Below are 17,200 nucleotides of genomic sequence, written 5' to 3'. Positions count from 1 at the left end.
GGAAAATAAAGGACGACAGTAATAGAAAATTATACCAACAAGGGTTGACATTGATCAGACTACAAAGAATGGTGCTAACCAAACAACTGGGGTTCCCTCATCACATCAGAATATTACAGTAAGCTCTATAGATACTGGAAAAAAAAAATCAGTTGTCCTAGCCTTTTTCTTTCTCCCTGTGAGAGGTGTAAATGAAGAATCATAGCATATACCTAGCTTTACTCCAAAACTAAAAATCACCACCTCCACCATCACCAGGCTTTATATCTTACAACGTGTTGCATCCACCCCTGCTGTAGGAAGGGAAGGTGTTATTATCCTAACTTTGCAGACAAGGAAATAGGCTTAGAAGGTTGAGTAGTTTTGCCAGGAGGTAAAAAAGCCAGGTGTTCTAATGTTAGATTTTGTAATTTTTTTCTTCACTGTTCCATTCCTGCTTCTGGGACGGACACAGTTATAGGGATAGGTCCACCCCTGAACCTAAGCCATGGGGATAAATGTACACTTTTATCTCCCTAAAATCAAAACTCCTTTGGAGACCTGAGACGCCTTTATAAACAGCTTCTAGGAAATGAAAATTAATGAGGATATCAAGGATATGGCATGACTTTATGAAAGGCGTAGAGACTGAAGTCTATGATATCTAAATGGAGAGCTGAATGGAACTCCCCATCACCATAGCTATAACTGATGTTTCCAGTTGGCTGAAACTAGAGAGGAACAGATGCCAGCAAGACTCAGGAGGCCCAGAGGGAGTCAAATTGTCCCTCAAACGTTGATTTGTGATGCACACAAAGTAAATGTTTCTCTGACACCCTCAAGTGAATCTTGAACCAAGTAAAATGCAATGAATCATGGCAGAAGGACTTGCATAGTTCAAACTATACATTGTGAGTTCCATTTTCCAAAGAGCTGAAGCATTTGGGTATGCAATCCATGTATGCATGTACCCAAACTTACAGGCAGCTTTTGGAAATCATTAGCACCTCTAACCAGCCAGCCCCAGTACACCACTGGCATCAGAGATTTCACACATACACTCTGAGCTGTTATATCTGCAACTAATTGCTTTACAGATTTGGCATCTCATCCACAATCTGCCAGACCGGCCACGAATTAACATCTCAATCCAAATAGCCCAGCTTCGGCAGGATTTGCGCCCCAGTGTTATCCATGTACAATATGTCATCGGTCATATGCTGCTCGAGGAGGAAATTTGAAAAATGCCTATGAGGATTATGGAATAGGAGAGACCAGGCTTAGTATTCTTCTAATTGTTCAGCATGAAGTTGAGAGGAGGAAAAAAGTCTGCAAAAATCTGAAACAGATTGTGGTATCTTCTCCTTTGCCTTGAAGTAACAGATGGGTGATATTTACTGATCTTGAAATTTCAGAAAAATTTTTATTTCCTCTCCAAGCAAACTCTTAGACTCCCTAATAAAGAAAATATTTAGCAATTTTCTGGTGACCAGACACAAGGTAGATTTTCAAGGCCTGATTCTTCCAGTTTGATTATTTGCACTCGACTCAAGATCTTGGCTGGAGAGTTGCCACATGCCCATTTCACCTAGGACTGTCTAGACGGTGTCAACTGTTTCTGCTTCTATTCTAATATTCCCTAGCTGAACTTTCTTTCTCCCAGTACTAATTAAGGTCACCTAGAAATTTTACTTAGCCTAACCATTGCCTCTAGATAATTTAAATCAATTATAACTTCTCCTTTTTTCTAATGATCCGGTGTATGGATTATTTATGCTGTTTTACTTGTTTTCTTTCTCCTTCCTCCTTCCTTTGGGTTGTTTATATGTCAGAGCTCAAACCTGTGTGCTCTTAACTTTTTGCAAGGCATAGGAGGTTGGAACCACTGTTCAGGTGTGATTTGGGTATTGTCTATAGATAATTGTTTCCTTTTTAAAAAACATTACTGCATACTCACCATTTGTAAGGCACTGTGCTAGGCACTGTGTGAGATTAAAACATGACTCATATACTGCCCTAGTCTTCCAGAAGTTTACATTTGTGGGGAAGGGGTATATTGAGATGTTGAAATGTAGATCAAACTTACTGAACAAAGCAATCTGTGGTGAGTGCCCCAAAGGTGGCATGGTGTGGTTGTACTAGATGAGGAAGAGATGTTTCTAATGGGAGTAATTGGGTATAAAAGATTTTTAAGTTGTTGGTATCTGAACTGGGCTAAAATAAAAGAATACCAATATATGGGATTTATTTACTTGCACCATTCTACATTCCAGAGAGAACTTCAGAAATGTGCATACTGTACAATCAGATAATGTTTAAAATAAATGGGTAAGGAAATTGGGACAGTGGGGTAACAAGGGTAGAAAAGAATATATGTATCCAAGAATGAGGTTGGTACTTACAATAAGCACCTTATGGCACAAGATGCCAGGTAAGATAGCAGAGATGAGCATTTTAATTATCCAGAGCCTTCCTGTCCTCTCTCCAAGCGTGGTCAGAAGATAGCAAGGTCTGACTTAAGTACCCGTCAGAGAAAGCCAACAGCTCTGAGGAGGTTGTGAAGGCTGTTCACCCGTGTTCTTGTCCTGACTCCCTAGGTCCTAGGATGGATCCGCAATGGGGAGTCAATGCTCAACGCCAGCCTGGTCAATGCCAGCTCTTTGTCCGAAGCCGAGCAGCTGCAGCGGGAACACGAGCAGTTCCAACTGGCAATCGAGGTAACACCCAAATCCGACTCCACTGTCCTCCTTTTCCCTTTTCTGCTCTGCACCTCAGGCAGCCTGATTCCCTTTAGATAGTGAAGTCCTGACTCTTTCTAGTTAAGTGGTCTAGAGAGCCTCCTTGTTACCCAGGAATTGATGGCGAAGCAAATGCAGGGGTTCATCACCCCCAAGGAAGCCTAGTATTACAAGACAGGTGTTCACACCACAAGTGTGCATCGTGGTTACTTACTGGACCTTTACACCTTAAGGCCCCCGTATGTTGAGATTTTTGCCCTTTATGGACTCTACACCACGTGAGGCATGTGAAGCCAAAAGGTTAGAAGCCACTGCCACTTAAAGATCCCTCAGAAATGAAGATAATCAAGTACAAAAGTCATTAGTATATTTGTATTCCATTTTAAAACATTTGATTTCTATGTAATATTTAGATTTCTTTGTCAAATTCTGCCTGTAATTTAACAAGAACAGTGAGCATCAGAGCAGGTTGCACAGGATAGTTTGCTTCACTGAACGTAGTCGTTCAGTAACTCAGAAGCCACGTTTCAAGAATAAGCTGAAACCAGAAGTTGACCAACTGACACTTGTTTTAATGGCTATTTTAAAAATAAAATCCCTCTTACATTAATCTAATATAAATTTTGTTATCTTGCTCTAAATGATACCTTTAATTATCCTTTCTACTAGAACATCCTCCTTCCCAAAGGGACTTGGGCTGATTGCTTTAGAGTGGTATGGGGAAAAGAGCAGGAAATGGGACATGGGAACAGTATTAAAAATAAAGTAAGTTCAATACCAGTGGGAGCAGAGAGAAACCTTCAAAGACATTCATTACTTATAGTTCAGTATAAAACTCAACCCACTTTTGAATGTGTAAGAAATGCAAAGGTGTTATCTTCTACTAAAAGAATGAATATTAATGAGAATTTTCCATCACAACAATAACATTTTAACTGTTTGCGCCTATATCTTGAATACAGTAATCAACTGATTACTAGCCACTTTTAAGCTAGTATTGATTTCAACCATTTAATTTTCTAGAAATCTCGTATATATAAACATAGAATTAACATAAATGACATGTTTCTATAAGATACCTGCCATCATCTTGGAAACCATTACTACTAGTAGTTTACTGTCTGGGATTTAAGATCTTAAAATAGACTATATATTGTTCACACAGTGCGGGCAAGTCATTTTTCTAAGTAGGAACTCAGCAGAGGAGAGAGGTTTTATTATCATCACCTGCCTCTGTCTCAGTTTATTGGCATGCCCAAATATGAAAGTGTTCAGGTCTATTCGCCATCAAGGAAATATCAGGCCAATCAAGAATCAGGCACACAGTGGTCAAGGCCCCATAGAGAGGCAGCATGAAGAGGACAGAGGGGTAGGTAGACAGACTAGGGGCGTGGCAGGAAGCTGTGAGGGTGCTCAGCAGAGAAAAGACCACTGTTGGCCACACCCCATCCTCGTTTATTTCAAATGTGAAGGTTTGTCTGCCCTCCCGAGTAATTGAATTTCCTGTCCCATAAGCACATGTTGGGCAAATAAAACTGAGTGTCATGATGTATTAGAGCATTCCAGGGAGCTAGTAGAATATAGTGGGTGAATGCATTAGCAGTGCTAACGCAATGACCAAATTCCATGACTTGCATAAGCTCCGTGTATTAATTTGTAACGGTGCTGTTGCACCCTTACAGAGTAGAAGCTCACTAAGAAGTTACATGGGTGCAACTTGATCAAATATTCTTGATATTGATATTGATATCCCATGAGGCCCCTGTGGAGTATATGTCTATGGTCTGAAGAGGAGATAGCAGAGCAGATAGGATTTCTGGAAGGTCCTGAGAATGGAGGGTAGGCAGGGTCTGCAGCATAGCTAAAATAATGAACTTCAAATATGCTTCTTCTCCAGGTAGCCTTATGCTTCTCTCTAAAAGTGTTTGTTTAGACCAGGTTCTGCATCAAGAAGAAGATGTGCCAGGGAAGATTTATGCAATTTGAAAGGGGACCTAACTAGTCTAGTTTGACTTGGCCCATTTTGATAGTAATTATTTACTGAAGGCCTTTCCAGTGCTTGCTGATAGAGAACTTGACTTCTTGGACCCTAAGAAATAATCCTAGGTTCCACAAGGGAAAAAAAAATAGCTATGGGTAGGATGACTACATTTATTGCTAAAACTGAGACACTTCTAAGAGGGAAGAAGGGAATTATTAATAACTCAGGTAGAAAAATAGGCATAGGGTAGAACTATCATGGGCAGACTAGGGTGTCTGCTCACCCTAGCTTGGGTGGCCTTTTCTGTTTGAAGGTTTTGGTCTCCCCAAAGAAGGTCAGAAATTTTATCTAAAGTATCCTGGGTTTTAGGAAAACAGAACCATTCAGAACAGAGAATAGCACACAGCACCCAGAAGCATAGCTTTATCAACGAACTCAAATTATTATTTGTTAGTATGCAAAATGGTTTGGCTGATGTGTCTTTAAAAACTGTGACTATCATAGAGACAAGCTCAATTTTGAAATCAATTTTATTTGAAATCCTCTTATGTATTTTAAGCATAGGCATTATGGCAGAAAAAGTAGTTAAAACTAGATAATAAATTCAATTGATTTGGTTCAATTTTCTTCTATATACTCCTACATTAACATCATATATTAACATCCTTGGTAATCCATGTCTTAAAGATACAACACTCAATAGGCTTAGATAATGGAGAGTAGAAATAAATGCAAAATAATGACTCAAGCTTATCAAAGCAAAGATTATGTCATATGCATAAGAGTTTGTCATTTTGGAAATTAAAGGGGATGGAGTTCCAAGGACTATCAGATGATAATGAGTTTCAGAATAAGGAAGAGGATTTATTACATAGCCTAAATAATAGGACAATTAGAGTTATTCCTTTACTCTCAGAGAAAAAGACATAATAATTGGGTTTTGATGACAATTGTATGCTGGTTTCATATATTGAGGAGAAGCCAGTTAATTATCATAATCACTAATGTTCATTTGGTAAACCCTTCTACTGCATGAAACACTGTAGAGACCATTCTAACTCTAGAGATAAAGTGGTATGATATTATGGGAATGAGCATAGGAAGTCAAACCTCAATCTTATTCCTAGTTTCATCACCTCCTTGTTTGTATGTTTTTGGGCAAGTCATCCAACCAGCCTGAGACTCAGGTGGGAATAATAATAATATCCACCTTGTAGTGGTGTCATAAAAACTAGAAAAAATATGCATAAGCACAGTGCCCAGCGCAGAGTATACCCTTGGATAGATGACAGTTATTAAAGTGATGTTTAAATCAGTGCTTGCCTTGAGAGTTTCAGTCTAAGTATGGAGAATCATCCAAATATATGAGTGACATGGGAGTCCAGAAGAGAGTAGTTTTTAAGTGAGTCTCCAGCTGTCCAAACAGATTTTTTTTTTATTCAACATTTAAAAAAAATTTAATTCCACTATAGCTAACATACAGTGCTACATTAGTTTCAGGTGTACAGTAAAGTGATGCAGCAATTTATGCATTGCTCAGAGCTCATCATGACGAGTGTACTCTTGATCCCCTTCATCTATTTCACCCATCTTCCCATTCACCTCCCTTCTGGTAAGGATCCTCTTATCCCACCATCTTCTCTGGAAGTCCCAGAAAGACAATTTTTAAAGGATACCAGACTTGAGCGGAGTCTCAAAGCATGACTGGAACATAGATGGGGAGAGGGTAAGGGATGTTCACTAAAAGGCAGGAAGAGTAAAGGTAGCAAAAATAAGAAAGTGCATAGTGTGTTCTCAGAGAGTTTTTGTAAGCAGCAGATGATAATGTTATGGAAGTAGTTCAGGACTACATTGGGAGGAGCTTTTAAGGACATCCTTCAAAGTTTGGACTTGATATCCTAGCAATGGGGGAACCACTGAAGGCTTTTGAATTAAGAGAACGGAGTGATACTTATAGCATAAAATTAGAGTTTTAGAGCCAGAAGAATATTAGAACTCACTTCATCCAAACACTTCCTATGATAGAGAACCAAATTTATTTGCTGGAAATGTAAGAGATAGGTTTGAGGGATTAGAAATGGAAGGCAGGAGGCTAGCTATGGGACCACCACAGCAGTCTAGGCATGAAGTGGGTTGGACTGGGACATGGGGTGAGGAACAACAGTCAGCAATGATGTCAAGATCGTAAACCCAGGTGGCAACAAGGAGGGCCCCATCAACACAAATGGTGGAATGTCATGGGAAGAAATTTCCAGAAGGGAGGAATTTCATTTTAGATGTGGAACTTGAGAAGATGTCTAGGAGGAATCTGGAGGCTCTATTAAGGCAATCAAGCCATCTGCATTCACTGACAAGCATTCCTCCTCTCTCCAGGAAGACCTTTCACTTCTTTGACTAAGATTGCATCTTTGTAAGTGGCTAACATGGGGCCGGCAGCTAGAGCAACTGATTCAGGGCTGCTGACCTGGAGTGGGAAACATGGCAGGCAGCGCACTCTTATACCCAAAGACAATTAAAGATGAGGGTCAGATGGAGGGTGAGAGATGAATACCGGGAGTCGTCTACCAAAAGAAAGTAATAGCAACCATGGGGGATAGGTAAAAGTTTTACAGAAGTGAACAAAAACCAAGACTGCACCTTGGGGCACCCCTCTGTTTAGGAGATGGGAAGAGAAAGTGGTACCAATAAGTCAGAGAAAGAAATCAGTTATTTGTAGAGGATCATTTTCCCCCTTAGTTTACATTTTCTAGCTGTGTTCAGCATTTAGGAACTCAAATTCTGATACGGTCATTATGATTGGGGGCCAACTTAGTGGCAAAGCAAGAGAATAAAGGAGTCTAGGCTGCTAGAGGCTGTCGTGCTAACATAATGAACACTGAGTACATACTCCAGAGATGGGGAAGGGAAGCCAGGAAATGGTTGATAGTCGGAAGAAAATAAGTAGGACTGTGCAGACAGCAGTCTCGGATGTGGCTGAAGGGGGCCAGGTAGTGTAGGGCTGAAAAGGAGGGAGACTGTACTCATACAGGGAGTCCAGAATGGATCAGCTCTTGGGACCTGTCCTGGCACTGCTGCCCAAGAAGAAGGGTAGAAATCATTCTAGAGTAAGTTCCTGGGCTGCTAGCTGTCCCTCTTCACTGGGAGCTGAGCTGTACTTTCCTAAATGTGCAGAGGCCAAATCAGCACTGTGCCATTGAGTTGAAATGATCCTAGCAGTTGAGGTTAGGATAATATTAGCTCTTTGAAGTCCTATGTTTCATCCACATCGTACTTTATTTTAGTAAATTGTAATCCCTTTGGCTCTCCTCTCTGCCACCCAGTCCTCCAGCCTGCTCTCCCCACCTCCTGTAGTTAGTGTGAACTCAGAGAATGCAAACCACATTTGCCTGAATAAGAAAATAAACCTTCTACTTTATATATATATATATATATATATATATATATATATATATATATATATTATATTTATATAAATATATATATAAAGGCAAACATGAGTAACGTAATAATGTAGGGGTTACATGTTGAGCTGCATTATCTATTATACTACTCCATTCCCTTGCTGGGGTAGCTAAGGGACAGTGAGATGTTACTCTTTGGCTTTATTAACCTACCAGATTTATTCCTTCCACTAGAATCCTTTTCAACTGATTGTTAATGTTTAAAGTGATTGCATCATTGGCTGAGCTTTGTATTACAGGGAGATTTTTTTTTTTCCCTTATGTGCTGTGTTTATTCGATCTGTGAAATGGATCTACGGCAGTAATGTCCTTTAAAAACTCACTATAGTGAACGGTTTTGTGATTAGATTTGAAAAGGAAAACTGACTGACGTGTGAGCCAATCAGGGAGCAGATTTATACACAACTACTGCTTCTCTACCACAGAGACTGAGATGTGTTGAGAACCAGTGATGCAAGTAGGAGAGTGGGGGCAGGAGTTAGGGTCCTGAGCATTCAGTTAATGAAAATGCATGATGTTCTTTTTTTTTTTTTTCAAATATGCTTTAAAAACAATGATGTATTAATCGTCATGACAAAATGTTTGAATCCACCATTTAAAGCTCTTTAACTTTTCTGCATCTTTCCACTCACGCCTCACTCCACCCCCTCCCGTACCACGCCTGGGTCGTTCCCACGGACCTCTCTCTCCTCCCCTTGTGCCCAGTCCCTCTTTCATGCCACTTCCTTGCAGAAGACGCACCAGAGCGCCCTGCAGGTACAGCAGAAAGCTGAGGCACTGCTCCAGGCTGGCCACTACGACGCCGATGCCATCCGGGAATGTGCCGAGAAGGTAGCCCTCCACTGGCAGCAGCTCATGCTGAAGATGGAAGACCGGCTAAAACTAGTCAATGCCTCTGTGGCATTTTATAAAACTTCTGAGCAGGTGAGGGAAGGGCTGTGGGATATGGGGGACCAGTGTTGATGGAGGGTTTGTTTCTTCCCTCATACTACAAATCCATAGTATCTCCCTCAACAAGAAGCTAGTCCTCTTCAGTACTAACCTCTCAATACTAAGCATTAGTACTAGTAGACTAATGATGTGTAAATAACTACAATTAGCTTCCATATAATTTTTTCCATTTAAAAAGTGAACCATGTGACTTGTTTCTTATAAATTTCTCAAACTCATCAGATCTAGGTGTTGAAGGAGAATTAGGTGTATGCTGAATACTCTATTTGAGGGGGTATCAGTCAGCTATTGCCACAATAATGTTGTTCAACAAACTATCTCACAATTCAGTGGCATGAGACAATAAGCGTTTTTGCTTTTAAGTGTTTGAATTCAGCTGATCTTGGCCGAGTTTGGTAGAGCTGGGCTTCAAGCTGTAGAATTGGTCTAGATCTATTCTCAAGTCTCTCATCCTCCTGGACCAGCAACAACTTGAGGCACATTTTGGTGAAAAGCTGGAGGGCAAGAGCCCAAAGTCTGTGCAATTGCATCTCAAGTCTCCACTTGTGCCACATGCTGTAACATCCTTTTGGCCAAAACAAGTCACATGGCCCAGCCAACATCAATGAGGCAGGGAAGTATAGGCCTCCTGTGAAGGTCAGGAGGGTAGGGTGACAATCTGCTGAACATAAACTAATGTGCCACAATCAGGCACTATGCTTGAAAAATATACAGCTCTTTCACTCATGAGGCTCTTAGTCTGATGGAGGAAACACAGCTCTCTGTCCCTGGTAGACCAGGAGCCTAACTGGTAGGATGGTGCAGCTGTGGGGGCAAGGCAGGAGATCCATACAGCAGGATGATAAAGATTGAGACCCCTTACTTTCCCATCTATACAGCAATATGCACAAGAGCTAAGAGGATTTTTAATGGATTGGGTTATTTCATGAAATAGAGGTTTAAAACAGAAGTAATTTTATTCAATGTAAAATACATTGAATTGGAATTCCTCATTGGACTTGTTCCCTGGTAGAAATAGATCAGAGAAACATTCTCCTTTGGGTGACTTACAGGGGCCATGGGAAAGTCTGTCTTGGAGTAAATATAACATGCTCACCAGAGGGCCCTGCGGCCACTGTTCCAGTCTCCACACTTTCTGTCCATCCTCCTCTTTGTGGTTTCAGAGTGGTGATGCCTTTGATGGCCACAGAGTTGGGAGCAGCAGACTAAGATGATTTATAGATTCAACACAATCCCAATCAAACCCCAGCAAACTTCTTGGTAAAAATTGATTGTAAGATATATATATGGAAATACAAAGAACTGAGAGTAACCAAACAATCTTGAAAAGAAAAAACAAAGTAGATACACTACTTGATTTTAAGACTTACTCTAAAACTACAGTGATCGAGACAGAATGGTGTTGGTACAAGAATAGACGCAGGAAAAAGAATAGAGATTCCAGAAGTAGACTCACAAATATACAGTTAATTTTTTGACAAAACAATTCAAAAGCCTTCAACAAATGATGTCAGACAATGGAATATAGGCTTCCCCTGCTATCTGCAACTAGAATGTTCCTGTGAAAACTTTTGTAAGCTGAAACCAGATGTAAAGAAGCAATGACCATTCATTTATATGGAAAAGGATTTTTGAATATTCCCAGACCCAAAAAGTAGCCTCTTTTAGGCCTTTCTGAAATCTTAGGGACACGTCCTGCTAACAGATGCACAGAATAAGTCTAGATGAAGCACAGGTGGTTACAGACACAGTTCAGAGCTGTGGCAGCTGGATGCTGAGATGCTGGGTATAGTCCCCGGGGAAGGAGCCTGAGGGGCCACTCTCATTGCTCAGGGTGCATGCTGCCTCGGTGACAGCTCTCTGCGGAATGAACACTGAACACTCTTTTCACTTTTTACCTTTTTTCATAGAAGTGAAAACCCTCCTCATACGTCTTTCAGTTAGCAAACGCAGATACTAACGTAGGTCTTTCATAAAAGTGAAATGGTGTAAAATGTGAACTTGTGAAAAGCGGGGAATACCTATATCCAGACTTTTTTTAAAATGGGGTTTAATCCCTGTCTAGTATCATACACAAATTTTAGTTTTTGGTGGGTCAAGATGCTAAAGGGGCAAAGCATTATATTAAAGAGTTAGGAAATTTGACTTCAAACTGACCTTGCCATAGGCCACCTCTCTGGATTTGTTTCTTTACCTGCTAAATTAAAGGACTTATCCTTGATAATCTTTCGTTTTTTCTAGTTCCCAAATTGATTTTAGTCCACATAGTATCATGGGACATAAGTACACCTTTTCTTAAAGTTTTTGCAAGTCTATAAACTATTTTCTCTCAAGATGTGGGCCATCCTGCACGTGTTCATGCCTTGGGTAAGGACAGGTGTGTGGTGCTAAAGGAGTCAGAATGCAGGGACAGGGCTTCTCATGACAGGGTGTGCTGCCTGGGACATCTTTTAACTCAGTTCATCCTTCAGTAAACATCCTATCCAATGCCATACTCTTCATCAAAAGGGATGGCTTTCTTAGGCAAAGGGGACCCAGGATAGTTGTAGCTGTTCCCCTCAACTGCATAGCCGAGCATTCAAAGCCCGCTGAAGGAAAGTGTAGGGATATGAGTCTCTATTTTCTGTCCTATTCCCTGGGCCTTGACAAAGCTACCCTGGGTCCCCTCTGTTACACCCAACCTAACTTCCATCCAAGTCCCATTCAAAATGCTTTGACTGTTAGATCATGGCCTCTTAGGACCATGCTCTTTGGGGACATGCATTTTGAGGACAACTATCTTTAAGTTAACCCAAATTTATTATCCTCTGAAGGAAATGTCCATTTTGTAATGGAAGAACTGAAGATGTCATTGCCTTATGAAGGTACCTCAAGACATTCTTTGCTGGGATATTTTTGCCAAGGGACAGGAAAGAAAACATTCACTTATGGCCCATAAGTCCCACCACACAGGCCACTTCCTCCTTACTTCTGTTTGGGGCTACTTCCTATAGAGCCCATGCAAAGGTGGGGCAGCCCTAGCATCTTCTCTAAACTTAATTTTCCTGCTCTGCCACATTCACAGAGTTATCATAAGGTTCCAGCGATACAATATATAAAAAACACTTTCACACACACCCCGAAATTACCAGTCTTTCTTCCTTTCTTACTCTATATACTATCTCTAAATGACATCATCAATCCTGTAGCTTCAGCCTTCAGCCAACAACTGTCAGAAGAAGATTCTAAAACCCTTCTCTCAGTCCTCATCTGCCTCCCAGGCCCCACCAAGTGCTGCACTTCCTTTCCATGTCCCAGGAGCACTGCATGTTCTGAATCTCCAAACTGAACTTCAAATGAAAAATGTTACCTGTACAGGGTGCTGTTGGCTGAAGGTGCTCAGGAAATACTTCCCTGATCTATGAATTTAATGAGCCTTTCCTTGTGGTTCATTAGGTCTGTAGTGTCCTGGAGAGTTTAGAGCAAGAATACCGGAGAGATGAGGACTGGTGTGGCGGACGTGATAAGCTGGGACCAGCAGCAGAGATCGACCATGTCATCCCACTCATCAGCAAACATTTGGAACAAAAGGAGGCCTTTCTTAAGGTCAGAGCACATTGTCATCCAGGGTCTGGGGCATTAGCCTTGCTCTTCCATCTCTGGTCTCTCTGTCTCTGTCTCTGTCTCTCTCTCTCTCTCATACACACACACACACACGCACACTTCATCACATGGGCTCTTCATCCCCCTGTGTTACCTCACTTCTTATCTAAAGGGAGGCATTCATAGAGAAGACATTGGCTGGTTAATTTGAAAGATTGAAAAGGTATGCTTCAGACATTATTTATTTCTCTTGGCACTTTCTATATAATTAGGCAGTTGTTATACACCATTACTGCAGGTGCCATATTCGAATATCCTGATATCCCATTGATGCTGGTAATTGAAAAGAACACATAGTTTTACCTGATTATGTTTGGCATATGAAAATACTTTTCATTGAAATATATAAGCCTTGGGGCACCTGGCTGGCTCAGTCAGTAGAGCATGCAAACTCTTGATCTTGGGGTCATGAGTTCAAGCCCCCACTTTGGCTGTAGAGATAACTTTTAAAAACTTAAATAGATATATAGATATATAGATATAGATATATCTAGATATAAAACAGTATTAAAATAAATATTTTATAAAAGGATGATGCAAACGTTAGGGCAAGAATTAAATAAATTTAGACACCTTATTTATTTGCCAATCTATTATCAATAACCAATAGCTGTAACACCATTTATTCTGTTGCATGAAGAGAGAAATACTTCATTTTGTTCCTTTTGTGTTTAGTAGAGCCCTGGCTTCCCAGAGAGGAAGCACAGTCCTGCTCTGAGCAGGCTCTCAGGTACTGTGGAAAGTCCTAGTAAGCCTCTTTCCTCTAGCCTTTGATCTTCTCTCTGACAGAGTCGTCTGTATTAAAACTTACTAAAGGCTCTGTTTACTCTCAAATTTCTTGCTTTCATGTTCAGCTTCCTTTCAGTTTTCTGAAAGTACAAAGGGAATCTTTATACCCTGATATGTTGCCACTGCTTTTCTATAACTCTGTAATTAACTGACTTTCTTTTATTAGAGATTTTCTCTACTTGACCACCTCTTTGAATTTTCCATTTTTTTCCCTCTCCTTCTCTTTTTAAGATGGTTTCTCTCTCCCTCCTCCTATCTATCAGGCATCTGCACCTGCACTCAGTCAGAACCCTTAGGAATCAGCTCTTACTAACAAGATGAAATAAAAAGTCTTCTGTACAGGGCTTAAGCGATAAGTCTTCTCTACCATAAAACAAAGTCTAAAACAATGACTGAGGTAGAGCATGTGAAAGACTTTTAAAAGAGGTGTAAAGATATTATTTCATAAAAGTACATGTTTCATTTGAAGAATGAGAGGAGAAAATGTTCTGGTCTAATGTTTTCCATATGTGCCTAAAATCATAGGTGAGAAACTCCCCATTGCTATGGGAATTAAATGCCTGGTGGATGGAACATTGAGTTCTCCATTTATATGTATTAATTGATCTGTGTTGGATATCTTAGCTTTGGACCACCATCCAGCTGTTAAATTCATGAACCTCACAATGATGGACCCACCAACAATCTTTTACCAGAGCTCCCAGAAACCACTGTTTTTAATGCAAAATTTAAAATAACTTTTTACTATATAATTTATAGAAGCAGGTGTTAAATGTAAAAAGGTGTTAAAGTTTGACAGTTTTGTCTAGATAATATCGAAAATTGTAGCTTAAAAATTAGTGGACTAGCATAGATAATAGTCCCCTTATCTGTGGGGGATGTGTTCCAAGACCCCCAGTGGATCCTGAATGTGCAAATAGTGTTGAGCCCTATATATACACCGTGTATTTCCCTATACATATATACCTATGGTAAAATTTAATTTATAAGTAAAGCACAGTTAGAGATGAATGACTGGTAATAAATAGATAACTGACAAATAAATAGAATTATAACAGTATACTGTGATAAAAGCTATGTGACTTTTATGTAATAAAAGTCATTATGTGGTCTCTCCCTCAAAATGTTTCAATGGACTGTACTCACCCTTCTTGTGATGATGCGAGATGATAAAATGCCTATGTGATGAGTCAAAATGAGGGGAATGGTGTAGGCAGCGTGATGTAGCGTTAAACTACTACTGACCTTTTGACAATACATCAGGAAAACCACCTGCTGCTGGACTGCAGTGGGTTGTGGGTGGCTGACGCTGCAGAGATGAAAACCTTGGACAAGGGGAGACTTATGCTGTCCCTAGACTTCAACAACAGAAAAAATTCTGCTCTTTAAAGAAATTTAGAAATATAGGGTCTCGAGAGAAATTGGACATCCTCTGTCCATAGTCTTAGATTCCAACCCTGATGTGCTTCATGATTCCTGCCCTTTCTGGGCCTGGGTCTCCTTCATGGGCACAAGAGACCGTGACCTGTCCTCTCTGCCACCCACAGCTAATGTGAGTTGTGAAGAGGGTAGCACAATGGCTTGTATTCCTGTGTGTAGGTCCATATTTCCCAGCAATAGGATATTCGTGTTACTGAGGTGGGGGTGGATTTTATGGACAAATAAATGTTTTAAATGTGGGTAACTTCCATTTAGATATGGAATGTATGGTTAATAGGTTTGTTTACCAAATTTGCTTTCTCAAGTCTAAATTAAACTAATGCTAAAGGGACGTACCCCAGTGGTCTTCTAAGAGGCATTATGGTGACAGAGAAAAACCCGCCTGAGACATTTACTTATGTCGTTAGTAATACTGAGTCAACGTAGAGGTAGTCAAGGGATGGGTGATTTCTGATTTTTATCTGGGATAGAAAAGCGGAGAGCCCAGGGAGTAATTCCTTATTCCACAAAAGGATGATCCTCCTGCATTGGAATTGGAGTGTCTGCAAACCAGAAGTGGCCTCCAAAGGCTCTGCTCACCCACAGTTCCAGAAACCTCATCACCAGCACCCCTTCTCCAGCATCTTAGACCTATGCCCCTGCTGGGGTCCTCACACCTCTGTCTCTTTCAGGCCTGTACCCTGGCCCGACGGAATGCAGAGGTGTTTCTCAAGTACATCCACAGGAATAACGTCAGCATGCCCAGTGCCGCCAGCCACACCCGGGGACCCGAGCAGCAAGTGAAAGGTCAGTGTGGGAGCTTCCAGCCACGAGCCGTGTCATCAGCACAGACCGGAGGCTGTGTACCTGGTCATCATGCACTCTCAGACTTCCTGCTGCTTCTCTTGGGATGAGGAAACGTTTGCTATGGGATGGCATGGGTAGTGGGGATTCGTGGGCAATTTTTAAACACGCATCAGGATTTGGGGTGGAAAAATGAAGATAAAGTGTCCCTGGCACTTTTTCATTTATCTTGACCTAGAGCAGCACTGAACAGAATTTGCTGAAGTAACAGGTATGGTCTGTATCTACGTTGTGAATAGAATAGCCACGAGTCACGTGGGCTCAGAGTACTTGAAATGTGGCTAATGCAACTGGAAAACTTCATTTTTTTCCTTCAGTTGAAGATTAATTAGTTTAAATGTAAGTAGCCAGATGTGGCTAACATATCGAGGAACACAGACTAGACTATCTTACAGCCCGGAAACCAGATGCAGACTGAGAATCATAAAACCAAGTTCTAATCCTGGCTTTATTGCTCACTGGGTGAGCCTCTAAGAGGTTCACCCAGAACCTCTATGACCTCATAGGTTCACCCAGAAAACCTTTAAAATAAGGTTTTCTTATTTTAAAATGGAAGGTGTCTGAACCCTTGCTCATCAAAATGTGGTCCCCAGACCAGGAGCACTGGCATCACCGGGGAGTGTGGAAGAAGCTGAACCTCAGGCCCTGCCTAGACCTGATGAGAATTAGAAGCTGCGTTTCGGCAAGAGCTCCTCCACCCCGCCCCAACCAGATGACTTGTGTGCACATAAAATTTAGATAAATACTGGTCTGGATAATCTTTAATATCACTCTGAAGTCTACAAAATCTATAATTACATTAAAAAACCAGTAACCTTTAATAATTGCTTATTAGATGACCACATTAAGCTTAAATTATTATCGGTGGTATCACTTACGCTGGACCATGCAGAACTTAGCCTTTGTGTGGGTGAAGAATTTAACAGATGTCATCTTGACATAGAAGAGGACTCTGAGCCTGGAGACCGAGGCGAGGGAGGGAGCTGAAACTGCCTGGGCATGAGGGGTGGGGACAGGCTGATGGCTGCGTGCGCAGTGGGCAGTGGGAAGCACTGGTCTGCCTTGGGAAGGGCCTCCTTCCCTACCGGAGAGCCTAGGAGGTGGCACGATGAGAGGCCACTGGGGACAATTAAATTCAGGAATAAAATCCCCTGCAAAGGGGGAATCAGGGTTCCTTTTCCAGATGTACTCCCTGTTTGGGGTCCAGAGACCCTGCAGGTGGCTGGCGTCCTGTCTCCCTGCCCTTCCTGCATGCTACAACGCTTGTGTTCAGACTTAGCAGTGCAGGCAGCGGTCTAGGTGAGGCCAGCAGCCTGCCAAGCGAGCACCTGGCCCACTACACCTCAGTGAGCCGTCCACGACAGGCACCCAGCAAG

The 17,200-nt window shown here is 41.3% G+C and overlaps 1 protein-coding gene across 24 annotated transcripts in view; it reads left to right on the top strand.

Moving 5' to 3' along the window:
• The window catches only part of KALRN (kalirin RhoGEF kinase), a 660,095-nt gene that overhangs the window by 379,010 nt on the left and 263,885 nt on the right, over positions 1-17,200 (top strand). For 18 of the 24 annotated variants that reach the window (XM_077884355.1, XM_077884358.1, XM_077884350.1 and 15 more), the window contains 4 exons: positions 2,577-2,696; positions 8,865-9,083; positions 12,546-12,695; positions 15,653-15,767. In XM_077884355.1, the coding sequence (XP_077740481.1) occupies positions 2,577-2,696; positions 8,865-9,083; positions 12,546-12,695; positions 15,653-15,767 (604 nt within the window). The remainder of the gene's footprint in view (positions 1-2,576; positions 2,697-8,864; positions 9,084-12,545; positions 12,696-15,652; positions 15,768-17,200) is intronic. The other 6 variants (XM_077884356.1, XM_077884353.1, XM_077884354.1 and 3 more) reach the window with 1 other exon arrangement.

The sequence above is a fragment of the Canis aureus genome, chromosome 35, assembly GCF_053574225.1.
Source record: "Canis aureus isolate CA01 chromosome 35, VMU_Caureus_v.1.0, whole genome shotgun sequence".
NCBI lineage: Eukaryota > Metazoa > Chordata > Mammalia > Carnivora > Canidae > Canis > Canis aureus.
This window is presented reverse-complemented; position numbering and strand designations above follow the sequence as displayed.